At 47.5% G+C, this 26458-nt stretch overlaps 1 protein-coding gene across 2 annotated transcripts; it reads right to left on the bottom strand.

The window, feature by feature from the left end:
* Positions 1 to 6939: 6939 nt before the first annotated feature.
* SALL4 (spalt like transcription factor 4) lies at positions 6940 to 25793 on the bottom strand. 2 transcript variants are annotated; one of them, XM_050807494.1, is made up of 4 exons: positions 25495 to 25793; positions 13111 to 15441; positions 11931 to 12211; positions 6940 to 9299 (listed from the first exon to the last, which is right to left on the bottom strand). In XM_050807494.1, exons 1-4 carry the CDS (start codon positions 25622 to 25624, stop codon positions 8880 to 8882), a joined length of 3162 nt encoding a protein of 1053 aa, XP_050663451.1. In that variant the 5' UTR covers positions 25625 to 25793; the 3' UTR covers positions 6940 to 8879. The 2 variants fall into 2 exon arrangements, with proteins under 2 accessions (XP_050663451.1, XP_050663452.1); XM_050807495.1 differs by having other exon boundaries at positions 14422 to 15441.
* Between the last annotated feature and the right edge of the window lie 665 nt (positions 25794 to 26458).

Below are 26458 nucleotides of genomic sequence, written 5' to 3'. Positions count from 1 at the left end.
TTCTTTCCGCTTTAAAAACCTGCTTATGGCCTGGTCCAGTGGCTTGCGCCTGTAATCCCAGCACTTTAGGAGGCCAAGGAAGTAGGATTTCTTGACCCATCTGTACAAAAAATAAAAGAATGAGCTGGGCCATGGTGGCACGCGCCTGTAATGCCAGCTACTTGGGACGTTGAGGTGGGAGGATTGGTTGAGCCCAGGAGGCTGAGGCTATAGTGAGCCATGATTGTGCCACTGCACTCCAAGCTGGGTGACAGAGTGAAACCCTGTCAAATAACTAAATAGGCCAGACTCAGTAGCTCATGCCTGTAATCCCAGCACTTTGGGAGGCCAAGATGAGAGGATCACTTGAGCCTGGGAGTTCAAGACCTGCTTGGGCAAGATAGTGAGATCTTGTCTCTACAAAAAATACAAAACTTAGCTGGGCATGGTGGTACATGCCTGTAGTCTCAGCTACTCAGGAGGCTGAGGTGGGCAGACTGCTTGAGCCTGGGAGGTTGAGGCTGCAGCGAGCCATGTTCACATCACTGCACTCCAGCCTGGGCGACAGGGTCTTGCTCTGTCACCCAGGCTAGAGTGCAGTGATCAATCAATCAATCAACCAACCTGTTTGTAACAAAAGCCGTACAGAGGTCATATCCAGGGTTATTTGGGTCTGAGTCTTCCAAGCAGCTATCCTCACTTTGGCGCAAGTAAACTCTAAATTGTATTTTGTGCCTTAGTCTCTTCCTTTTAGATCAACACAGACCACAACAATAAAGCAAATATTGCAATAAAGCAAGTCACATGACTTTGGTTTCCCAGTGCATATAAAAGCTATGTTTACACTATATCCTGTTAAGTGTGCAATGGCACTATATCTAAAAAACAATGTACAGGCCTGCCGTGGTGGCTCACGCCTATAATCCCAGCACTTTGGGAGGCCGAGATAGGCAAATCATCGAGACCAGCCTCGCCATCATGGTGAAACCTCATCTCTCCTACAAATACAAAAAAATTAGCTGGGCGTAGTGGCAGGCACCTGTAATCCCAGCTATTCAGAAGGCTGAGGCAGAATTACTTGAACCCAGGAGCCTGAGGTGGCAGTAAGCCGAGATCACACTACTGTACTCCAGCCTGGGTGACAGAGTGAGACTCCATCTCGGGAGAAAAAAAAAAAAATGTACATACCTTAATTATAAATTCCTTTATTGTTAAAGATGCTAATGATCCTCTGAGGCTTCTGGAGATGTAATCTTTTTGCCGGTAAAGGATCTTACCTTGATATTGATGGCTGTTCAATGATCAGGGTGGTGGTTGCTGAAGGTTGGGATGGCTATGCCAATGTCTTTAAAATAAGACAACAATGATGTTGGCTATATTGATTGACTCTTTGTCTGCGATTTCTCTGTAACTTGTGATACTGTTTGAAAGTATTTTACCTACAACAGGCTGGGAGTGGTGGCTCATGCCTGTAATCCCAGCACTTTGGGAGGCCGAGGCGGGCAGATCACAAGGTCAGGAGATCGAGACCATCCTGGCTAACACAATGAAACCCCATCTCTACTAAAAATACAAAAAAAAATTAGCCAGGCATGGTCGCTGGCACCTGTAGTCCCAGCTACTTGGGAAGCTGAGGCAGAAGAATCACTTCACCACGGGAGGCAGAGGTTGCAGTGAGCCGAGATCGTGCCACTGCACTCCAGCCTGGGTGACAGTGAGACTCCGTCTCAATCTCAAAAACCACTTTCTTTGCTCATCTGTAAGAAGCAGTTCTTTATTCATTCAAGTTTTCTCCTAAGATTGCCACATTCAGTCACATCTTCAAGCTTCACTAGTAATTCCAGCTCTCTTGCTATCTCCGTCACATCTGCAGTTACTTCCTCCGCTGAATTTTGTTGTTTGTAAAGACAAGATTTCACTGTGTTGACTGGGTTGGTCTTGAACTCCCATCTCAAGCCATCCTCCTCGGCCTCCCAAAGTGCTGGGATTACACACATAAGCCATGGTGCGCCTGGCGCTGTCACTGAAGTCTTGAACCCACCAAAGTCATCCATGAGGGTTGGAAGCCACTTCTTCCAAACTCCTGTTTATGTTGATATTTTGACTTCCTCCCATGAATTATGAATGTTATTAACAACATCTAGAATGGTGAATCCTTTCCAGGAGGTTTTCACTTTACTTTGTCCAGACCCATCAGAGAAATCACAAACTATGGCAGCTTACAAAATGTAGTATTTTTTTTTTTTTTTTGAGATGGAGTCTCGCTCTGTCGCCCAGGCTGGAGTGCAGTGGCGCGATCTCGGCTCGCTGCAAACTCCACCTCCCAGGTTCACGCCATTCTCCTGCCTCAGCCTCCCAAGTAGCTGGGACTACAGGCCCCGCCACCAGGCCCAGCTCATTTTTTGTATTTTTAGTAGAGATGGGGTTTCACCGTGTTAGCCAGGATGGTCTCAATCTCCTGAACTCGTGATCCGCCCGCCTCGGCTTCCCAAAGTGCTGAGATTACAGGCATGAGCCACTGCACCCGGCCTAAAATGTAGTATTTCTTAAATAATAAGACCTGGAAGTTGAAACTCTCATAGGCATTTGAACCAGAGCTACTCCATCTTGAATAGGAGCTGGGTAAAATAAGGCTGAGACCTACTGGGCTGCATTCCCAGGAGGTTAAGGCATTCTTAGTCACAGGAGATAGGACGTCAGCACAAGATACAGCTCATCAAGACCTTGGTGATAAAACAGGTTGCAGTCAAGAAGCCGGCTAAAACCCACCAAAACCAAGATGGTGACAAGAGTGACCTCTGGTTGTCCTCACTGCTACACTCCTACCAGTGCCATGACAGTTTACAAATGCCACGGCAACATCAGGAATTTACCCTAAATGGTCTAAAAAGGGGAGGCATGAATAATCCACCTCTTGTTTAGCATATCATTGAGAAATAACCATAAAAATAGGGAACCAGCAGCCCTCAGGGCTGCTCTGTCTATGGACTAGCCATTCTTTTATTCCTTTACTTTCCTGATAAACTTGCTTTCACTTTACAAACTCATCCTGAATTCTTTCTTGCGCAAGATCCAAGAATCCTCTCTTAGGGTCTGGATCCAGACCCCTTACAAGTAACAAAACTACTCCTTGATCCTGACGACAAAATGAATGTTGTATTAACAGGCATGAAAAAGTGTTAATCTCCTTGTATACTTCCATCAGAGCACTTGACAGATGCATTAGATGCATTGTTAATGAGCAGCAGTGATTTTTGAAAAAAATCTATTTTTTTTTTTTTTTCCTGTGCAGTAGGTCTCAACAGTGGGCTTAAAATATTCAGTAAATCATGCGATAAACAGATATGCTAAGCTGGGCATGGTGGCTCACACTTTTAATCCCAGAACTTTGGAAGGCCGAGACGGGTGGATCACTTAAGGTCGGGAGTTTGAGACCAGCCTGGCCAACATGGTGAAACCCCATCTCTACTAAAAATACGAAAGGCAGTGGGTGCCTGTAATCCCAGCTACTCAGGAGGCTGAGGCAAGAGAATCACTTTAATCCAGGAGACAGAGGCTGCAGCAAACTGAGATAGTGTCACTGCACTCCAGCCTGAGTGGCAGAGCAAGACTCCATCTCAAAACAAAAACAAGGCCGGGCGTGGTGGCTCACGCCTATAATCCCAGCACTTTGGGAGGCTGAGGCAGGCAGATCACGAGGTCAAGAGACTATCCTGGCTAACACAGTGAAACCCTGTCTCTACTAAAAAAAACCCAAAAAATTAGCTGAGGGTGGTAGCAGGCACCTGCAGTCCCAGCTACTCAGGAGGCTGAGGCAGGAGAATGGCATGGACCCGGGAGGCAGAGTTTGCAGTGAGCCAAGATCGCACCACTGCACTCCAGCCTGGGTGACTCCGTCTCAAAACAAAAACAAGGAGAGATATGTCAGCATCCAGGCCTTGTTATTCCATTTCCAGAGCACATGCAGAGTAGAAATAGCATCATTCTTAAAGGCCCTAATCTATTCAGAATGGTAAACGAGCATGGCCTCAGCTTAAGGTCACCACCTGCATTAGCCCCTAACAAGAGTCACCTTGTCCTTTGAAGCAAGGTGTTTTTTCCTTTCTAGCTATGAAAGTCCTAGATGGCATCTTCTTCCAATAGAAGACTGTCTTGTCTGCATTGAAAATCTGTTGGTTAGTGTAGCTACTTCAGTTACTGTAGCTGGATCTACTGCCTTACCTTACTTTTTTTTTTTTCTCCTTTGAGGCGGAGTTTTGCTGTTTTTGCCCAAGGTGGAGTGCAATGGCACGACTTTGGCTCACCACAACCTCCGCCTCCCGGGTTCAAGCGATTCTCCTGCCTCAGTCTCCTGAGTAGCTGGGATTACAGGCATGCACCACCCGGCTAATTTTGTATTTTTAGTAGAGAGGGGGTTTCTCCATGATGGTCAGGCTCGTCTTGTACTCCCGACCTCAGGTGACCTGCCCCCCTCGGCCTCCCAAAGTGCCAGGATTACAGGTGTAGGCCACCGTGCCCAGCTGCATTTTTATATTAGGAAGATGTCTGCTGGGCGCAGTGACTCACGCCCGTAATCCCAGCACTTTGGGAGGCCCAGGCGGGTGGATCACCTGAGGTCAGGAGTCCGAGACCAGCCTGACTAACATGGTGAAACCCTGTCTCTACTAAAATTACAAAAATTAGCCAGGGATAGTGGCGGGCACCTGTAATTCCAGCTACTTGGGAGGCTGAGGCAGCAGAATCGCTTGAACCTGGGAGGAGGTTGCAGTGAGCCGAGATCATGCCACTGCATTCCAGCCTGGGCAATAAGAGCGAAACTCCTTCTCAAACAAAACAAAACAAAACAAAACAGAACATGTCTTCTTGGACCTGGCGCGGTGACTCACGCCTGTAATCTCAGCACTTTGGGCAGCCAAGGCGGGTGGGTCATCTGAGGTTGGGAGTTTGAGAACATCCTGACCAACATGGTGAAACTCTGTCTCTACTAAAAATACAAAAATTAACTGGGCATGATGGCGTGCACCTACAATCCCAGCTATTCGGGAGGCTGAGGCAGGAGAATGACTTGAACCTGGAGGCGGACGTTAAAAAATTAATTGGTACTTAATTATTTTTTCTTTTGTATTGAGATAGAGTCTCGCTCTGTCGCCCAGGCTGGAGTGCAATGGCATGATCTCGGTTCACTGCAACCTCCACCTCCTGGGTTCAAGCAATTCGCCTGTCTCAGTCTCCTGAGTAGTTGGGATTACAGGCGCACGCCACCACGACTGTCTTGCATTTTAGTAGAGACGGGGTTTTACCGTGTTGCCCAGGCTGGTCTCGAACTCCTGAGCTCAGGTAATTCGCTCACCTCAGCCTCCCAAAGTGCTAGGATTACAGGCGTGAGCCACCATGCCCGATTTATAAACGTATTTTAACACAGAAAAGGTAGAGTAAAAATTAGTATTACAATCTTATGGAACTATTGTTGTACATGTGGTCAGTAACTGACAAAACAAAGTTATGATCACACTATGTGGGTATAAGCTACCTGCATAGGTACAATCACAATCTACTCTTTAGAACTGACTTCAAAGATTAAGGCCGAGAGGAATGGTGCACACGTGCACGCGCGCGCGCACACACACACACACACAGTGTTACAGAAAACAGCAAACACACATAAAAACAGTGATAATCTTTTTCCCTGATATCCCAAGTAGGAATTTACCCTGGAAATGAACTCAAGTGTAAGAAAAGAAATACCCCAAAGGCAATCAAAAACAAAATAAAAAAGCTCACGAGGCCAGGCACAGTGGCTCATGCCTGTAATCCCAGCACTCTGAGAGACCAAGGCCAGTGGATCACTTGAGGCCAGCCTGGGGAACATGGTGAGACCATCTCTGCCAAAAACAATTAGCTGGGAGTGATGGTGTGTGCCTACTACTCTGCAGGTTGAGGTGGGAGGATCACTTGAGTCCAGGAGCTCAAGGCCACAGTCAGCTGTGATCATGCCACTATACTGCAGCCTGAGTGACAGGGAAGTTTATGGGTAAACACCAGCAGTATTGTCAATAGATGACTAGACATCATTGTTACATAATTGCAGGTATGTTAAAGGGTTAACCGGAATTGGGTTTTACCTTGGAAAGATGTTTGAAGTATGTGAGAGGGGAGAAAACAGGCTGGGCAAGGTGGCTCGTGCCTGCAATCACAATACTTTGGGAAGCTGAGGCAGATGGATCACTTGAGACCAGGAGTTCGAGACCAGCCTGGCCAACATGCTGAAACCCCATCTCTACTCAAAATACAAAAATTAGCCAGGTGTGGTGGCGGGCCCCTGTAATCCCAAGTGAGGAGGCTGAGGCAGGATAATTGCTTGAACCTGGGAGGCCGGAGGATGCAGTAAGCCAAGATCGAGCCAGTGCACTCCCTTGAGCCTGGGAGGTCAAGGCTTCAGTAAGCTGAGATCATACCACTGCACTCTAGCCTGGGTGAAAGAGTGAGACCCCGTCTTAAAAAAAGAAAAAACAGGCCGGGTATGGTGGCTCATGCCTGTAATCTCAGCACTTTGGGAGGCCGAGGTGGGCAGGCTCACCTCAGGTCGGGAGTTTAAGAACAGCCTGACCAACATAGTGAAACTCTGTCTCTATTAAAAATACAAAGTTAGCCGGGCGTGATGGTGCATGCCTGTAATCCCAGCTACTGGGAGGCCAAGGCAGGAGAATCACTGGAACCCGGAAGGCGGAGGTTACAGTGAGCCAAGATCATGCCATTGCCCTCCAGCGGCAACAAGAGGGAAACTGTCAAAAAAAAAAAAAAATAAAGAAAAGAAAAGTGAGGCAAGCATGGACATAACCACGTCTGCATCTTTTTGACTGTAGGAACAAGAGTGTCACGAGGCAGCTGGAAGTGATTGTCAAGTAAACATTCTCAGGTATAGAACAGAAAGTACCAGAAAAACTTCCATATACACCTGGGTGAGAAAAAAAAAACATTCAAAATTTATTTTCCAACAGACAGACAGCATCAGCAGGTACAACTACAGGGGTTTCTCTGTGGATCATACATTCACAAGGCATTATTAGCTCAACAGTGAGAAAGCCACTGGTGTGTTTTCTGTAACAATATCCACTTCACAGTGTAAACAGGTACTATTATCGTGTTCACTTACAATTCCAGAAGGAAAGGCACAACTTGGCAAAAAAAAAAAAAGGGGGGGGAGGGGGCGGGATCCTAAAGTCAGGTGCAACGATGAAGAACAACACTTTGGCTATTCGTCTTGGATGCATATTTCCATCAGGACCTTCCACATAGAGGGGAAAGACTTTTCTCCCAGAAGTTAGTTTTTTTTCTTTCTTTCTCCCTTCTTGTTAAACCAAGAGCAATGTTTCGTTTGCTCAGTATCACGTATACAAAAGGAAACTACACAAAAAAAGGCATCACAAAATCATCTTGAACGTTCACCTCTTACCACCAATACATCAACTCTTAGGTTTTAGACAGGGCCTGGGAATACTTCGGCGGTCTTAAAACAGGAAAACAGACACTATGGCTACAAAAAATAAAAAATAAATGAGGTAGATAAATTAAAGCTTTCACACCCAGGACTTGCCTGTTCTAACTTCGTAGCCTTCATGAAATATTCAGCAAGAAAACAAACAAAACAAAAAATCTTCATAATTACTTGGCATAAGTCGCACCAAGGAAATTCAACAAAAACAATCAGTATGTGAACCTGTGATGGGAAACACGCCCTTCCACGAGTTTCTCCTCGAGCATGAAAACCCAGTTCTTCAATAGAGTAGGCACTGGCAAACTAAGTCACCTGAGATTCCCCGCTCAGGTGCCCACCTCTTCTGGGGTTCGGGAAGAGGAAGGCATCTAAGAGGTGTGGGGAAAACATTGGCACTCTCGGGGCTCCAACTGAACTTTATTTAAATAAGCAGCAACACATACATTGACTCCCTAAGGACTAACGTTAAGTCCATTTGAGGGCCTCCTACTTAAGGTTCTAAGGTTGAAGCAATTTTATAATTCTACAACCCTAGTTTGTTGTTGTTCCTTTTTTAAGTACATTCAAAAAAAACAAACAAGATGGGGACAGGATTGGGGCATATAAAACAGGTCCCTAAAGAGATGACAGACCTTGTCCTTTTACCCACGTCCAGTTACCATATAAGTATACAGTACCCCTCTCCCCTCAATTAGGCTGTGTAGTTGTCTTTTCCACTGTTGTTCAGTAAGTTCCAACAATTCTACCTTGAAATAGGTAAGTCTTTGGAAAAAGTCATTCTAGGTTGTACAAAGGTTCTATGTATACGTCTGTTACAAGTAACAAAGCTACTTTGCAAGACCCGCTTCTTTCCAAAATTGAAAAAAAAAAAAAAAAAAAAAGTGCCAGGCATGGTAGCTCACACCTGTAATCCCAGCACTTTGGGAGGCCAAGACGGGTGGATCACGAGGTCAGGAGTTCGAGACCAGCCTGACCAACATGGTGAAACCCCATCTCTACTCAAAATACAAAAATTAGCCAGGCGTGGTGGCACGCGCCTATAATCCCAGCTACTCGGGAGGCTAAGGCAGGAGAATCACTTGAACCCGGGAAGGGGAGGTTGCAGTGAGCCGAGATCAATACCACTGCACTCCAGCCTGGGTGATAGAGCGAGACTCCATCTCAAAAAAAACAGTCTGTATTTGTTTTGGTATGAATTTTTTTATTTTTTCAACTTTTTGCAAAGCAGCATAGCAACAATTGTGATTGTAGGACTTGCCTGAGGTTGTGGTCACAACCATCGTAAACATCATTTGCATATCAGTAAGAAAAAGAAAACAGGAGGAGATGAGTTCTTACAAAACAAAGCAGATTCTAGAGATTTCACGGTGTCTGCATTGCTCCTTCCACTCAAGTTCTCCCTTGCTTAGCTGACCGCAATCTTGTTTTCTTCTAGGAAGTGAGGAAACTGGTGTTTGGGAACGCCGTCAGTAGCACTTGGTTTTTCCACATCGGCACTGATACTCGACTGGGAGCCATCCATCTTGGAGACAGTGGCGTTACTCACAACGGAGGTGGCCCCCAAGGAAACAGGGAGGGTAGGAACCCCTCCACTCTGGATCACAGAGATCTCATTGGTCTTCACAGCCAGACCGCCATTGAGCATGCTGGTATACTGGTTCCACACCACAGGGTCCACATTCACCGAAGGGGCCAGGATTTCCTTGGGAAAGATTTCTGAGACTCTTTTTCCGTCCGTACCTAACAGAGCCATGGTGTTCTCGATGGCCAGCTTCCTTCCACGGCGGGCTGAGTTATTGTTCGCCCCGTGTGTCATGTAGTGAACCTACGGGAACAGGACAGAAAGGTTTTTATCAAAATAGAGATTTGAAGCTCACTGGCAAGCCAAGAATCAATCTGCATATGGATTTCATTCTACCCAGTGTTTTAACATATAGATGATCCTCGACTTACAGTGGGGTTATGCCCGGATAAACTCACTGAAAGTAGAAAATATTCTCAGTCTAAAATGCTTTTAATACACCTAACCAGCCAAACATCATAGCTCAGTTTAGCCTACCTCAAACACACTCAGAACATTTGCATTAGCTTACAGTTAGGCAAAATCATCTAATGCAAAGACTGTTTTATAATAAAGCATTGAAATAGCTCATGTAGGCATGGCACAGTGGCTCACGCCTGTAATCCCAGCACTTTGGGATGCCGAGGTGGGCAGATCACTTGAGGTCAGGAGTTCAAGACCAGCCTGGCCAACATGGTGAAACCCTGTCTATGAAAAATACAAAAATTAGCCGGGCATGGTGGCACATGCCTGTAATTCCAGCTACTCGGGAGGCTGAGGCACGAGAATCGCTTGAACCTAGGAGGCAAAGGTTGCAGTGAGCCAAGATCATGCCACTGCACTCCAGCCTGGGTGACAGAGCAAAAGACTCCGTCTCAAAAAAAAAAAAAAAAATTAGCTCATAGCTCATGTGATTGAATACTGTACTGAAAACTAGAAACAGAATGGTTGTATGGGTACCCAAAGTCTGATATCTATTGAATGCATCTCACTTTTGTACCATTCTAAATCAAACCATCTTAAGTCTGCACTTTATATTTAGAAAATCAGATTTCTTATATCACCTAATGAGCATCCCTCCCCAGAGCAACCAAGATGGGGTTATAGTCTCCAACTGTCTCTGCTCCACCAATCATGGGTGTACCTATGTGAAAACCTACTATATGCTGGGCATTGATCCAAGTGCCAGGGTTAACTTTTTTTTTTTTTCTTGAGTCTTAATCTGTCACCTAGGCTACAGTGCAGTGGCACAGTTCACTGCAGCCTCAACCTCCCAGGCTCAAGCGACCCACCCACCTCAGCTTCCTGAGTACCTGGGACTACAGGTGCACACCACCATGCCCAGCTAATTTATTTTTATTTGTAGAGACTGGATCTCCTTATGTTGCCCAAGCTGGTCTCGAACTCCTGGCCTCATGTGATCCTCCCACCTTGTCCTCCCAAAATGCTGGGATTACAGGCATGAGCCACCACACCCAGCCTAGAGTTCACATTTTTAAAATGCACAAACCTACACAGGTAATAAAACTGTAGAGTACACAACATGCACACCTGAGTAGAAGTAAAACGGGAAAATCTGAATATGCTGATTGTAACAATGTCAATATCTTGATTATGCTACAGTTTTGCAAAGTGCTACCAATGAGGAAAACTGGGCAAAGCATACAAGGACATCTCTGTATTACTTTTCAAAAGTACAGTGAAAATCTATACTTATTTAAGTAAAAATTTCAGTTAAAAACAATTTGTGGGCAGGGCGCAGTGGCTCACGCCTGTAATCCCAGTACTTGGGGAGGCCGAGGGGGGCAGATCACCTGAGGTCAGGAGTTCGAGACGAGCCTGGCCAACATGGTGAAACCCCATCTCTGCTAAAAAATATATAAAAATTAGCCGGGCATGATGGCGGGTGCCTGGAATTCCAGCTACTCGGGAGGCTGAAGCAGGAGAATTGCTTAAACTCGGGAGGCAGAGGGTTGCAATGAGCCGAGATTGTGCCATTGCACTCCAGCCTGGGTGACAGAGCAAAACAGACCATACCCTGATGCAGTTGATATCTAAATATATAGAACATCAATGTCTAATAATTGCTACAGAGAAAAATGTATCTGGCTGGGAAAGCTACAGAAGGCCATGGTGGAAATAGGATGCTATTTAATCTAGGGTGGTAGGCGAGGCTTCCGCTAAAGAAGGGACCTTATTAGCATCTGGCTGCTTTCCTTAATTATTTTTCCTGTCTGGCTTTCAAGTTCTGAAATCCTTTTCAGCTTCTTTTTTTTTTATTTATATGAATTTAATTTTTGTAGAGATGGCATCTTGCTATGTTGCCCAGGCTGGTCTTCAACTCCTGGGGTCAAGTGATCCTCCCACCACCACCTCCCAAAGTGCTGGGAGTACAGGCGTGAGCCACTGTGCCTAGCCCTTTTCAGCTTCGTAAGAGTTTAAAACTCTTAAGAGACAGGGTCTTACTCTCTTGCCCAGGCTAGAGTGCAGTGGTGTGATCACAGCTCACATTGCACCCTCGACATCGCAGGTTCAAGCAATCCTCCCACTTCAGCCTCCCAAGTAGCTGGGCCTACAGGTGCATGCCACCACGCCCAGCTAATTTTTATTTTGTAGTGACAGGGTCTCCTTATGTTACCTCCTCCCCGCTCAGCCTCCCAATTAGCTGGGACCCAAGCATGCAACACCACGCCCAACTGATTTTTGTTTTTTCTGTAAAGACATTGTCTCCCTGTTGCCCAGGCTGGTCTCAAACTCGTGGACTCAAGCAATCCTCCCACCTCGGCCTCCCAAAGGAGGAATGGAAGGATGGAAGAACTCATCACGGATTGTGCCAATAAGGAGAAGACACTCGGCGCCCAGCCCCCATCCTGCTGAAAGCCCACACAAACCGACCTTTAAGTTGCCTTTGGTGGTAAAAGCTCGCCCACAAATGTTGCACACAAAAGGCTTCTCTCCAGTGTGAGTCCGCTCGTGGATCTGAAGAGCGCTAGCAGACGAGAAGTTCTTCCCACACCGTGTGCAGCCATGTTGCTTGGCCTGTCGGCGTGGCTGGGCTGCTAACAAAGGGGTCATCCCTGGGGACAATGTTGAGGGTCCCACAAACGTGCCAGGAACTTCAACCTTGACATAGGTTGGCTGGGCTCGGATAAACGTGGAAGGGAGACTGCTCCGACCTAGTACACAGAGGGGAAAAAAGCCAGACCTTTATCATCCAACATTCATTCTTTCTCTTCAAAGCCAAAGAGATCTTTACAGATAACTGCCTGCTAGTTTGAGAGTCTGGAGCTGGCTTTGTAAGAAATTAACACCTTGAAAGCACCTTAACAGAAATTAACACCTTCCTTTGAATTGTTTACCTGCACAAAGAAGAAAGCCTCAAATGCTTGGGAAAAGGTACCACTTTGGGTTTTTTTTTAAGGTATGGGCAACATATAAACACATATCTAATTTAAGTTCAAATTTCTACATAAGAAACTACCTTTAAAGTATATGCCCAGACACCATCTTTCTTTGATTCTATGATACAGCTTTTCCCTTATTTTACCATTAATGACATCAACAGTCACCTCTCAGTAGATACGTGCATTTAAAATGGGTTCATCTTTCCCTGCTTCAAGAGCGGTTAATTTGTGAATATTACATCAGGCAGTGGGGCCTCAGAGTCAGGGAACCATGGCTTATTTCAGTGGTCAAAAAGCAGTGGCCACTTCCTCAAACATACTCTTAAGACACCCATATACAGAATCAGTGTGGAGAAACAAAAAGAAAAAAACTATAACAAAATAGAAAGACTACCCCTACGTCCCAAGGGGCTCAAAGACAAAAATAAAAACCAACAAAAAAGGTATGCTGTCCATACCCATTTTGCATTGACCACCATAAACAAAAAGCATGTTCGTTACTAGGATAGTGGCAGTTACTATTGCCCTCTACCCAGAAGCACAGAAAAGCTAATTGCCCTATAGAAGGGGCTGCTTCAAGTCATACTCTCCGTTTGTAAAGTTCAACCCAGGTTCCTTTTTGATGACCTTGAGCCCAAAATGGACATAAGTTAAATCCAAAGCTCTATCACCTTCCATCTCAGTGCGGCTGTTCTCGGAGCTCTCTGCTTTGCTCCCAGCATCGGGAGACTTTGACTTGATGCTTTCGGCTTGACTATTGGCCGGGGAGAGTGCCTGGAAGGATGTGGTTTCCAGGATGTCTGGGCTTCGGCTCTGATACTCCTGGTCTCCCATCAGCGAGGACGAGTCGTTGGTCAAGCCGTCGCTCTCCACGGAACCATTTTCTCTGCTGCCCTGGCGCTGCAGGTTAAAAGGGGCAGGACCCACTTTCCCTGGGGCATCTAAGGAAGCCATCATGGCAAACCCTAGCGTGGGTGATGCCGAGTGGATGCTGGGAAGAGGCGTGGGGACCTTCGAGGAGCTGCTGGGAGCCTCCTGGGAGCTGACTTCCTCTAAATCGATGCTTTCGATGACATCATCATGGCAGATGGCGCCGATGCTGCCGTTCTCACCCACCGTCATTGGCTCAGAACCCGGAAAGTCACAGGGATTCTCTGGCAGGGGCGTGTTGGGAATCTGACCGCCCATGTGCATCCGAATATGCTGCTGCAGCATCACGGCGTTGGTGAACTTCTTCTGGCAGATGGGGCATGAATGCTGCGTCTTAATGGACGTGTTGGTTCGGTGAACCCCGAGGTGTGTCTTCAGGTTACCTTTGGTAGAAAAAGCTCGGCCACAGATCTTACACTGGAACGGTCTCTCCCCGGTGTGGGTGCGATAATGCATCTTGAGGGAGCTCTGGCAGCTTAAGACTCGGTGGCAAATGAGACATTCGTTGGGATCAGTGGTGGCCTTGTCAATGTTCTCCACCAGCTGCTGCAATTTCAGAGTCTCTGACCCTGGCTCAGGGGTCCCACTCCCTTGGAAGCCACCAGCCCTTGGGGAATTATGGTTTGGTCCCACCCCAGGGAGTGTGGGTCCACCCTCACTTTCTGGAGAAGGCCCAGGCTGCAGGTCACCGGGCAAGGGGCCACCCGTGAGGTCCTTGGGATTAGTCCCCGAAGAGAGATTCTGAGGTAGCCCTACAGAGGTGGTTACAAGGACAGGTTTGCTGTCTAAGGAAAGACTCGATTCATCTATGGGGTCAGGTACAGAGAGTGCATAGGGGATGCCATTGCCAGCCGCCACTTTGTCCTGGAACTCGGCAAACAGCTGGGGGTTTGCCTTCACCTGGGGATGTCGGTGAAAGTGCACCTTGAGGTTGCCCTTGGTGGTGAAGCGATGACCACAGACAGAGCACACGAAGGGTCTCTCTCCAGTGTGGGAGCGGAGGTGGATCTGCAAGGAGCTATCAGTCCCAAAAACCTTGCTACAGTACTTACACTTGTGCTTGTAGAGGACCGCCTCATCTTTGGGTTTGACATCCACCGCGGAGATGTTCGGGGGCTTCCCCTTCCCTTTCTTGGATGTGTCTAGCGTCACAGTGGAGAAAGGGCTCTGGAAGAGCACCGAGCCAGGGGCCTGAGGAAGCAAAGCACTCGGGAGGCGGGACATGACGTTCGGGAGTACCCGGGTCCCATCCGGCTTCAGAGCGAAGGGCGCCAGCCCTGGGGACAGGGAGCTGGTGGCAGAAGGGATGTTGGCATGAGGTAGCTTGGCTTGTTTCAAGGCATCCAGAGACAGACCTTGGCTTCCAGCTTTCTGGCTGAGCAAAGCCACAGCTGCAGAAACCTGCTGAGACATGTGGCTGCCCAAGGTCTTCAGAGTGTCAGCCCCTGCCCCACTCGAGTGGAGGGCGTGGGAGGCCCACATGTTCACCTGGATGCGGATCTGCTCGGTGAGCTGGATCTGCTGTAGCTGCTGCTGCTGCAGACACAAGATCTGCTCGAGGACCCACGGGATGCTGTTGGCGCCAGGCACGGGGGCAGGGAGTGCATCCGCGCTCCGCTGATTCACCGCCACCTTGGTGCCCCGTAGTGCCTGCAAGGTCACGTTAGTGTTGGCCACTTTGCCTTTGGCTAAATAGCTTATGTCCTGGGGGGTGGGTGGCAGGGCTGTCTCTGTCTTTAGGTACACCACAGACTCCGCGCCCGGCTTCTCCTTCACGTCCTCTGAGCTGCCGCCATTCTCCCTGTGACCGTCCTTACTGCTGGGGCTGGCAGGCTGGTGGCTCAGTACAGCTCTGGAGAAGTCTTCTGAAGGCACCGGCCCCTCGCTGTCATTCATGATGAGGACAGGTGGATTTTTAGTGCAATTTTTCTTATGTTCCAGGAACTCAGAGACGCTGAAGAACTCTGCACAGCATTTCTCACAGACGTGTGTCTCCTCCCGACGAAGCCGCTTTACTGTGGCTTCGTCCTCACTTGCCACCTCGTCATTCCCCGGGTGGTTCACTGGAGCACCTATAACAAGACAGAAAAAGCTAAGGACTCTGCCCAAGTAAAAGATATGGGGGGAGCTGGGCACAGTGGCTCACGTCAATCATCACAGCACTTTGAGAGGCTGAGGTGGGCAGATCACCTGAGGTTGGGAATTCGAGACCAGTCTGGTCAATATGGTGAGACCCTGTCTCTACTAAAAACAGAAAAATCAGCCAGTCATGGTGGTGGACTCCTGTAGTCCCAGCTACTCGGGAGGCTGAGGCACAAGAATTGCTTGAACTCAGGAGGCGGAGGTTGCAGTGAACCGAGATCGCGCCATTGCACTCCAGCCTGGGCAACAGACTTTTTTTGAGACTCTGTCTCAAAAAAAAAAAACACACACACTGATCCCTGAATTTCTTTTGTAACTGGGGCTTATTTACTTTAGGGTTAGTGCCAGCCTACACATTGCAACTCCGAACTTGGGACTACGTTTTAGCCAGATGCCGGCGTCCTTTACACAAGACGCCTGGCGAAGACTACTTCACTGTTCTCACCTCCCCGCTGTCCTCTCCGGTATACCCCATCGCCAAGATATCAATGGAGCCTGGGGCCACAGGACAAAGACAGGCATACCTCAGACCCAGCAGCTGAGCCTAGGAATCTAAACCACAGAAGACATTCACACAAGCCTACAATGATCTGGGTTTTTTTGTTTTGTCAGAAACGTTCACAGCAGCAAAGAAGTAAATTTTTGCCCACCCACCCATAGTGTAAGAAGTATGCAGAATTTCTGTATGCCATAGAAATTAAGTGAAAGAAATGGGTTGCGCAACAATATGTACAACATGACCATTTTGCTTAAAACAAAACCTGTGTTTGAAATGTACAAACATGGCTGGGTGCAGTGGCTCACACCAGTCATCCCCGCACTTTGAAGTCACTTTTGAGAGGCCAGGAGTTCGAAACCAGCAACACAGCGAGACCCTGTCTCTACAAAAAAATAAGAAGATAAAAACAGCTGACCATGGCGGTGTCCATGTATATAGTTCAAGCTACTCAGGAGGCTGAGGCAAGAGAATTGCTTGAGCTTGGGAAGTCAAGTCACTCCAGCCCAGGTGACAGAGTGAGACCCTGTCTGAAAACAAAACAAACAAACAAAGTACAAATGCACAAGGAAAAGGCCAGGAAGGGCTGGAGTACAGTGGTCCAATCTTGGCTCACTAACCTCCGCCTCCTGGATTCAGTTGTTATTATATTAACAACTCTGTAATTCTCATGCCTCAGTCTCCTAGGAAGCTGGGATTACAGGCGCCCGCCACCACGCCTGGCTAATTTTTGTATTTTTAGTAGAGATGGGGTTTCACCATGTTGGCCAGGCTGGTCTTGAACTCCTGGGTTCAAGTGATCCGTCTGCCTCAGCCTCCCAAAGTGCTGGGATTACAGGCATGAGCCACTGCATCCGGCCAAATCCATGGACTTTTGACAGCACAGTCCACCAACGGGTTTCCAGGAAAGACTGATCTTGAAGCATGGCCTTAACAAACTGGTTTAATCTTTACTTATTTCAGACTGGGTCACAATATGAAGTCTTGCAAGGTATGTGTAGGCTGGGGGTGGGTCAGGGGAAGAGACAACAGCCATGGGCAGGTCTGGCCTGCCAGAGTTAAGAAAGCTGGCCAGGGCCAACCTGGCCTTGCCTACCAATAACAGGTAGTTATTGATAGGCAAGTGGGTTCATGCCTAAGAATGCCTACTGAGCACACATAATCACGAGATGACAACCTCGTGATTAGATGATTAGATGCCTGGATTTACTGATTCAACCAGGACTGAGAAGAATGATGCCTTACAATAAAACAATGTAATGCCTCTCATTCCACAATACTGACCTCCTACTGTGTGCAAAGCAGGGGTTGGGGGCCCAATGGGTGAAAAGATGAGCCCCATTATCTTCCTATAATTCAGATTTTGTACCCACAGATGCCCACACTGTAATCATTCAATCCTATTACATATCAGCTCCATTTAAAGATGAGAAAAAGGCCAGGCGCAGTGGCTCACACCTGTGATCCCAGTACTTTGGGAGGCTGAGGCAGGCGATCACCTGAGGCCGGGAGTTCGAAACCAGCCTGATCAACATGGTGAAACTCCATCTCTACTAAAAATATAAACTTAGCCCAGCGTGGTGGCGCATGCCTGTAATCCCAGCTACTCAGGAGGCTGAGACAGGAGAATCACTTGAACCCGGGAGGCGGAGGTTGCAGTGAGCTGAGACTGCGCCGTTGTACTCCAGCCTGGGCAATAAGAGTGAAACTCCATCTCAAAAAAAATAAATAAATAAACAATGAAAAAATAAAGATGTGAAAAACAGAGACTCTGAGAAATGATGTTACTTGTGCAACATAACAGAAGTTATTGACAGATAACTTTTGAGCACTTACTTTGTATGTGGCCAGGTATGATTCTAAACAATCTATGTTATTATATTAACAACTCTGTAATAGAAACTATTACCCTATTTGACAGAAGGGGAAACTGAGGCACAGAGGACATGAACTTGCCCAAGGTAACATGTCAAGTAAACCGCAGAGCCAGTATTAAACCCCAGACATGCAGTTCTCACACCCTCTATTGGAACCCTTCATTTGTACCCTTCTGATCATGTTTCTTCTGTTAAGACTGCAACTCTCTTTCCTCTCAGAGATGTTAAGGTGGGACAGGAGAGCCTGGGAGGTTGCCTTGGTTAGGAAGGGGTGGGAGTAGACCACCCATTCCTGTCTTATTTCTAGGACTTCCAGAAGTTACTCTGAAAGTGTTAGGATGCAGTGCAATGCTGCCACTTCCAGGTAGAGTTCCAGTAGCAGATACCAGCACAAACTCTCCTTAAGCCCCAATACCGCTGCGAATCTGCCTCATTTCAATGATCAAGATAAAAATGCTCGTCAATTCCCAGAACCCTGGCAACTGTTTATCTGGGAACCACCAACTCTCAGATAAATAGTATCTATCTGTATGATTTCCCAAGACTGGAAACCAGCACTAAGTGGGAGTGTTAGGTGGCACAATCTTTCTAGAAAAGCAATTTTGACAATTATGTGTCAAGAATGTTAAGTGAAACTTTTTTAAAACAGTTTCTCTTCTCAGGGAAGGAAATACGTATTACTGGTAGGAGTGTATAGATGGATACAGCTCTTTCAGCAAGTCTTCTGGCAACATCTTCATTTTAGTACAATTTTCCTTTGACCCAGCAATTCCTGTTTTAGGAATTTCCTTGATATTCCTGCAAGGATTTAGGATAATGCTGCAAGGATTTAGGATATTCCTTGCAGCATTTCTCATGTTAACAGACAGCAACAAAAATGGATGCACCTTGGTCATCAGTAAGATGTGGGTTAAATAAATTAGGGTGTAGAAAAAGCAAACACTTTATAGCCTCCAGAAATAAAGGAGACCAAGGCTGGGCACAGTGACTCACACCTGTAATCCCAGCACTTTGGAAGTCAAGGTGGGTGGATCACTTGGGTTCAGGAGTTTGAGACCAGCCTGGCCAACGTGGTGAAACCCTGTTTCTACTAAAAATACAAAAGTTAGCCAGGCGTGATGGCGTGTGTATCGCTGTAACCCCAGCTACTCGGGAGGCTGAGTTGGGAGAATTGCTTGAACCAGGACCCAGGAGGCGGACGTTGCAGTGAGCCAAGATTGTGCCACCGCACTCCAGCCGGGGCAACAGAGCAAGACTGTCTCTCAAAAAAAAAAAAAAAAAAAAAAAACCTTCAATAAAGCCCATGCAAAAACATTAACCACTCCATTCTGCTTTTTAGAGGCCAAAAGCTAACCACCACCAACCTCTCCAAGCAAGAACAAAAACATACTTCATACTCTTACACCTTAAGGTACCTTGTCTTACACCTTGTCCAGCCCAGGTCCAGGCCAGCTTTGAATTCAACCCAACACAAATTCATAAACCTTCTTAAAACGTAAGATAGTTTTACAATTTGTTTTAAGCTCATCAGCTATCATTAGTATCCATGTCTTTTATGTGTGGCCCAAGATAATAATTCTTCTAATGTGGCCCAGAGAAACCAAAAGATTAGACACCCTTGCCTTAAGTCACTTTTCTGAGACGGAGTCTCGCTCTGTCGCCCAGCCTGGAGCGCAGTGGTGCAATCTTGGCTCACTGCAAGCTCTGCCTCCCGGGTTCACGCCATTCTCCTGCCTCAGCCTCCTAAGTAGCTGGGACTACAGGCGCCACCACCACGCCCGGCTAATTTTTTGTATTTTTAGTAGAGACGGGGTTTCACCGTGTTAGCCAGGATGGTCTCAATCTCCTGTCCTCGTGACCCACCCGCCTCAGACTCCCAAAGTGCTGGGATGACAAGCGTGAGCCACCACGCCCAGCCCAGTCACTTATCTTCATAGCCACATAATCAAACAAGCTCCTTGGTTTCTATTTTGCAGATGTGGAAAACAGGCTCAGAACTAAATGGCTCAAGATGACATACTGCTTGCTAGTTAGAAGATAGAGGTGACTTAAATACTATTTAACGGCACTAAAATGAGTGGCCCAATTCCTAATGGTTTCTTCTAGAGCAGTCTCTCCCCTCTGTGGGAGAAACTTTTTCATCTTGCCCCTCTATGGAGGCTTTTAAGTTATTTTTCCCTAATAGCTCCCCCCTTATAAAGTTCTAACATCACAAACATATTATATACATTTACATCCTTTGGAAGGACGTATTACAAACCACTGTAATATCAATAAAATGTTTTCATAGCATTGGTGAAAATATCACCAATGTGAAATGTATCACATGTGAAAATATATATGTCATGAGAAATTATCACATGAAAAGATACATGTTCTGTTTAACACAGGCATTTTTAAACAGGGGGTCTATGAAATTAGATAAGAAAAAAATACTAATTTTCACTTAGCTGAACTAAAATTCAACATTTCGTTCAATGATGAATATAAGGAACATACCACAGTGGTATTAATAGTTGTGACTTTGTCATCAGTGGAGACCACAAATATTTTCATACAGTGTTACAAGTTGTTACAACTTGGAAATTCTTGTTATCTGACGGGCTATTAGATCTTGTTATTTATTGTATTAATAAAGTAGCTGATATTACTAAGTGAAAAATGTTTTCATTTTTGATGACTATATTTCAATGTAATTTATTTCCTTGGTCGTCTATGTATTTTATACATTACACCGAGAAGGGATCTATGGCACAAAAAAGGTTAAGCTCCCTCCCCAAGAAGGATCCAGCAGTTCCCAAGAGTGATTTACAGCCTGAATACCAGCTTGCCTTTGCTGTATACACAAGCTCGCCTCTTCTGTAGCCTCCACCAGCAACATCCCACTTGAGTCTTAAAACAGGAGCAGCTCTGTTTGCTTGTGCAGTAAAAAGTGCTCCTACATCCAGGCTGCCACTGGTAAATACCGAAACTGTATTTGCCAAGGAGTAAGAAGATTCTGTTATGAACAATTGCTGGACATGCTTAAGTTAACCCCAAAGGAAAAAAAAGCAAAGTTCAGAGGGATTACACAGCAACTAGTTCTTCCATTTCTCCACCCCACCCCCACCCCGAATTTTAGGAATGTTATCTTGCAGCATCTAGTTATCCAATAAGTTGGAAGAATGCAGTAAACCCAGCAGGGGTCTTAGATTCAATCACTGCCAAATGGATAGAAAATACTCTTACTATTGTATAGGAAGAAAGTTCATCTACTAGTGACCAATCAAATTCTGGAGACACTGAAATGCTTAAAAGTAAAACCCGTATATCTTGATAAAAGCATTATGACTCAAGCTTATCTTTTTTTCATTCCTACATTTAAAGAACTACAATGAGTAGATTATGTAAAGCACACATCTTCTACCCTCCCCCACCCCCAGGATAATTGCTTACGAAAAAACAAAAGGAAATTATGTGCCTTCTTAAGTATTTAACCAGTTGAAAGAAAAGTGCCTCTTTAGCAGTTTAATTTTAGCAGTCAAAAAGCCTTCAACTCAAGTCATAGAAGGCAAATTAGACTTTAAGTTTCTACCTAGTTAACATCTAAAAAAGGCAAAGTTTCAAACAGCCTTGAACCAAAACTCAGGGATTCTGCTGGGGAGGAAAAAAAAAGAGTAAATGGCTCAAAGAAAGTTTCCTAGGCACTAAGGCGTGTGACCTCTTTTTGCTTCCAAGGTTAGGGAAGTGTCCCACTCTGCCCCAACTAGAGATCAGGCAAGTTTGTAAACTCCATCAGGGCAGGGGTTTTTGTTGCCTGTCTCCAGAGTCCCCCTGAACAAAACCTGACACAGACATACAATTCGCTGGGGCGGGGATTGGGGGGGATTGCGGTGACTGGCGATGCAGTTCTTATCTGGATTTAGTGGCTTTTAAAAATGTTTAGACATTTAAAAAAATAGTCAAAAGTACTGTAGGCTAAAGGTGATGAGGAAGAGAGAACTTCTGGAAGTCTTTTCGCCATTCATTTTTCCAGGGTAGTACAACCCAGAGAAGCCAACCAAACTCCAACTTTGTTTTATTTCTGGGACCTCTTCATCTAAACCACGTGAAGACACATCCCAACATTTAAGATGGCAGAATAGAAGCCACCAAACCCAACCCGCCAAGCACCAATCATGGCTCCCTTGTCAAAGATGCCAAAAAGAAAATCTCATCAAATCACCAACTGGCCTAAGGCTATTTAAAAAAAAAAAAAACAGTTCCTTGAACTCTGGGGCGAGGTAGAACAAGGCACCATGGAACATCAAGCAGGACAAGACACCACAGGCAAAGCCATTTCAAAGAGGTGCTGCAATTTAAAATGAGTAAAAATATGACTATCAATTTTGGTCTTTAATTTCTTGAATTCAAGATAGCGCACTCAAGTCCCCAGCCAGGTGTCTGGCGGGCAGCACACTGCCGTTTCTGCTAAATTGTCTCAACTGGCAGCTCAACACCATCTTGACACAATAAACACAAATAAAAACATTTTGGTATTTTGAACAAAATTAGTACTGATCACATTCCCAATTCATAGTAGCCCTTCTACAGTTGAAATTATCTAAACAGGGCATTTTATCACCACTATATAGAGGAGGAGCCCAAAAACTCAGAGAAAAAAAACACCAAGCTGGCTTCAAGGTTACACAGCTGAAAGTCACACAGCCACACTGGAATGCGGATCCCATTCTAAAACCTGACTTCCTAGGCATCAACGTAAACTTCACATTTTAAAAAAAGGAAATGCTAACTGCCTTCTGCCTCCCAAGATGGTTCCCCAACCCACAGCCCAGGAGGAAACTCACTAACAGCAGCACGAATGACAAAGTATCATTTGCTTGTGCACTGCACATTTGTATTCAACAAAAGAAGCTGTTTGGCAAATTGTAGCTTCTCTCCCTATGGGAAACCCAGATGAAATCTAACGTAGAAAGCTGGCCTGAAACGTTAACTAACCTCAAAATCCTTCTAGCCAGCCTGGGTCATTTTGGTGAGTAATTGGAAATAGGAAGTCGTTCGAAACTTGGGAATCCTAATCGTTGATGTTTGTAATCCAGTTTAGCACAAAGGGCATTTGAAACTCTTTTGAGAAAATGCTAATTTTTCCTGTATGTAGTGTTAGCCCCGCGACCACCTGCAGATTTTTTGATCTGTTAATTGATCGCCAGACGTCATTTTCCTCCCTCGAAAACTGTATTCTCGAATGGCTTTTCAAAATAAGACCAGCTCAATCTGCATTCTAAAAAATCAAGAGAGACATATACATCCAAGTTAGGTATATATGTCTGAATTATATATCTAACTATATAATTTTAGGCAGATCAAATGCAAACAACCCAAACGCAGCCATTACAAACGCACTGCTTGGGAAAACAACCTTCTGTCCCAAGGAAGATATTGGAGGCTCTGCAAACACATTCTAGCCGCCAGGAGTTATTACCAAGAATTCCAGACTTGGCAAAGAACAGCGGGCACAGACGGCGATCACGCAGGCGACCGGCACGAATCCCCTGGGGTGCCTCCTTGGCCCAGCCCAGTACTCTCCATTCACCCCCGCAACCGGTCCCATCCACCAGGTGTGAGCCAGCACCTGCGAAGGGACCCCGCCTCCCAGCAAAGGGCTATGCTTCAAGCTGGGCCTCCAGGGGGCGCCCGCGCGCAGGCCGGGTGGGCTGTCCGCGACAACCCTGGTGATCAATAGCCAACTCCCCTCCCTCCCAAATCGCAGTGGCAGCGCACGGCCAGGCCTGAGGTCTTAGCTCAGCTCAGGTTGACTCTGATTCCAAACTCCAACATCGTTAATTTCAGAAGCCCTCCCGTAACAAGCTTCCCTCCCTAAAGGTGCCAAACACCACCAAAAGCCCCACGTGTGTGCGCCCACCCAAAATGAAGGGGGAAGGGGAGGTCAGCGTAGGACCAGGGGAGGGGTCAGAGCCAGGAGCTCGCCCCTCCTCTCCGAAGGAAGCAGGCGGGCTGAGGGTTAACCCTTTTGTTCCAGGTGGGCCAGGCCACGAAGCCTTCACGCTCCCCTCAACCCCCACCCCACCCCGCCCCCAACCAAGGCACAAAGAGAGTCCCTCCAGGCGCCTGGGACCTCGGGTGCGCGTTGCGCTGACCACCCGGCGCCCCGAAAACGCCCAGCCGTCCCCTCCGTCAAGTCGATCCTTTTAATTTGCCCTGGAAAAATGTTAAACGGGGGATTCTATTGACCTATTATAAACTTGGGAAATGTATTACATTCGGTCTCCGACAAAAAGGGTGGAGGGTACGGAAGCCAAAAAGTGGCGACCGTCTTCTCGGGAAACCCCGGGCATCAGAAATAGGCTCTGAGAGTCCTCGGGGTTACCGCGCACACCCGTCTGCTGCAGGGAAATTAGAAAGCAGGCGGGGAGCGCAGCGACGAACAAGGCCGGAGAGGAGGCTACAAATCCCCCCTCCCCCCACGCGCACGCTAAAAACTTATCAGGCGACAATTTGGCGGGCCGGGATGGAGACGAGATAGTGGGAAACCGCCTCGCTCCTAAAACCTCTGCGGTGAAGTGATGAAGTGGGAACAGAGTTGGCCCCGCCGCTCCCGGCGCGGCTGGAGTCCCGAACTCCCCTCGATCCGGGAATCGCTGGCCGCGGAAGCGTGGGCCGGGTCCGCCGCGGGAGTTCGCCCTGGCCCCCCACCTCTCCCCTTTCACACCAGGGCGCAAATGTGGAAAGCCGAGCGCTCCAGAAAAGCCACGCAAAACGGGAGGCCGGTGCACCCCAGCGGGGCTGCCGCGCGTCCGCCACCCCGGCCACTGGGGGCTCGCACCCTCCTGCTTGCCGCGGTTATTTTTAGGAAGTCGGAAATCAAAGATGGCTGGAGGTCAGGCCCCGAAAGGTTAGGGCGAAGATCGGCAGGCGGCGCAGCCCGGGCAGAAAAGGCGAAAACCAAAAAAGAAAAAAATTTTAAAGGGAAACATTGAGCCCTCCTCCCCCACCTCTCCGTTCCCTCCAATGCCCTGCGCAGCGCGGGTGGCCCGCACCCCAGCTCCTGAGGGTGGGAGAGGTCGCGCCCCCTCCCCCCACTTGGCCCGGGAGGGGCGCGTGCAACAGATCGTCCTCCTCCGGGGGGTCTTCCAGGGGTGCGCCCCTCCTCCAGCCTCCAAGAAAAGCCCCCACGGGCTGGTGGAGAGGGTGAGGATCCCCCGAGGTTCTTTCTTTTGAGAGCGACGCGAGGGAGGGGGACCTAAGTTACAAGAGAGGGGGGGAACACCAGTGAGGGGAGTGGGACCAGTTAAGTGAGGGGCAGAGGACAAGGAGAAGGGAACCTTTCGGGAGCGAGGAGAACGGAGGAGCGAGTGGGGGTCAATTTTACAATAAGGGGAGAAAGCTGGGGGTGAAACTTACACAAGAGGGGAAAAGAAAAAAGTGTGAAACGTGCAAAAGGCGGGGTGGTGGGGAGAGGAGGCGACCTCTCCTCCCGGGCACTGAGCCCCCAAATCTCGGTTCCTGAATTTGCGCTGGACGCCGCCCGCTCCCCGAAGCCCGCGCCCTCGAGGATCCCGCGTACGTCCGGGAAGCTCCCCTCCCCGGGCGGGCGCCCCAGCCCCACTCACCCAGCTCCCCCGCCGCGGGCGCCGCTGGGGCCGCATCTGCGAACTCCGGGGTCGGCTGCTGCGGCTGCTGCTCGCCCTGGTCCTCCTCCGAGTTGATGTGCTGGGGTTTCGCCTGCTTGCGCCTCGACATGGTGCGAGCATCGGGGCGCCGGGAGAGCCGCAGTTATTTGCCCTCTCCGCCACAAATTCCTGGAGTTGGGAAATTTACCCCCCTTCGGCCGGAACGCGCATGTCCCAGTAATTATTATTATCAATAATGCATTGCGATTTATCATGAGCCCTGACAGCTGATTGGCCTGGGTCCAAGACCTCAGAGATCATTTAAATAAGCCCTCATTGATCAGGGAGGGGCGAGGCATTCTGGGCTTTGTAGTCCGGGCCTACTTGTGACAAAGGCGTGTTCATCAGGGGAGCGCAGCTAATTAGCATCCGGGCTCAGATTGGCTGGGGCGGAGACGAAATCAGAGGGGGACCCATCCTCGCTCCAACTATCTGAGTCCTTGGAGAGGAGAAGAAAATGAGGGGAAATGCGTACTTATTAAAAAGTAGGAGGGTAAGTAAAAGTTTTGGAACGGGTATATTTGGTAGTATGCTCCAAAGATTACTTTGTAAGGTTGATGTCCACCAGCCGAGAAGGGAGGTCTCTTCACACTGGAATATTTAGGCTCAGTTTTCACATCTACACGCACACACACTCCCCCAAACCTGAGATGTGACCCGTGTCCCCTCCCATCTTTTTGATTACAAATGTTTAAGTTGAGTCTCGAGATAACTGAAGAATGATGAATGGTGGTGTTTTCGGCCCTCCCACCCATCCCAACTCTTAAAGTGAGCTCGGAACTTCCAAAATTTCAGATTACTCCACCACCACCGTGACTTACCTCTTTTAAAAGCTGATTGATAGCCTCCAGGATTCCTGTTCACAAAGACTGGTTTGTGGTTACGATGCGAACCTTGATTTTTT

The sequence above is a fragment of the Macaca thibetana genome, chromosome 10 (assembly GCF_024542745.1).
Source record: "Macaca thibetana thibetana isolate TM-01 chromosome 10, ASM2454274v1, whole genome shotgun sequence".
NCBI lineage: Eukaryota > Metazoa > Chordata > Mammalia > Primates > Cercopithecidae > Macaca > Macaca thibetana.
Note: the sequence above shows the minus strand (reverse complement) of the source record. Positions and strands in the feature narration are given on the sequence as shown.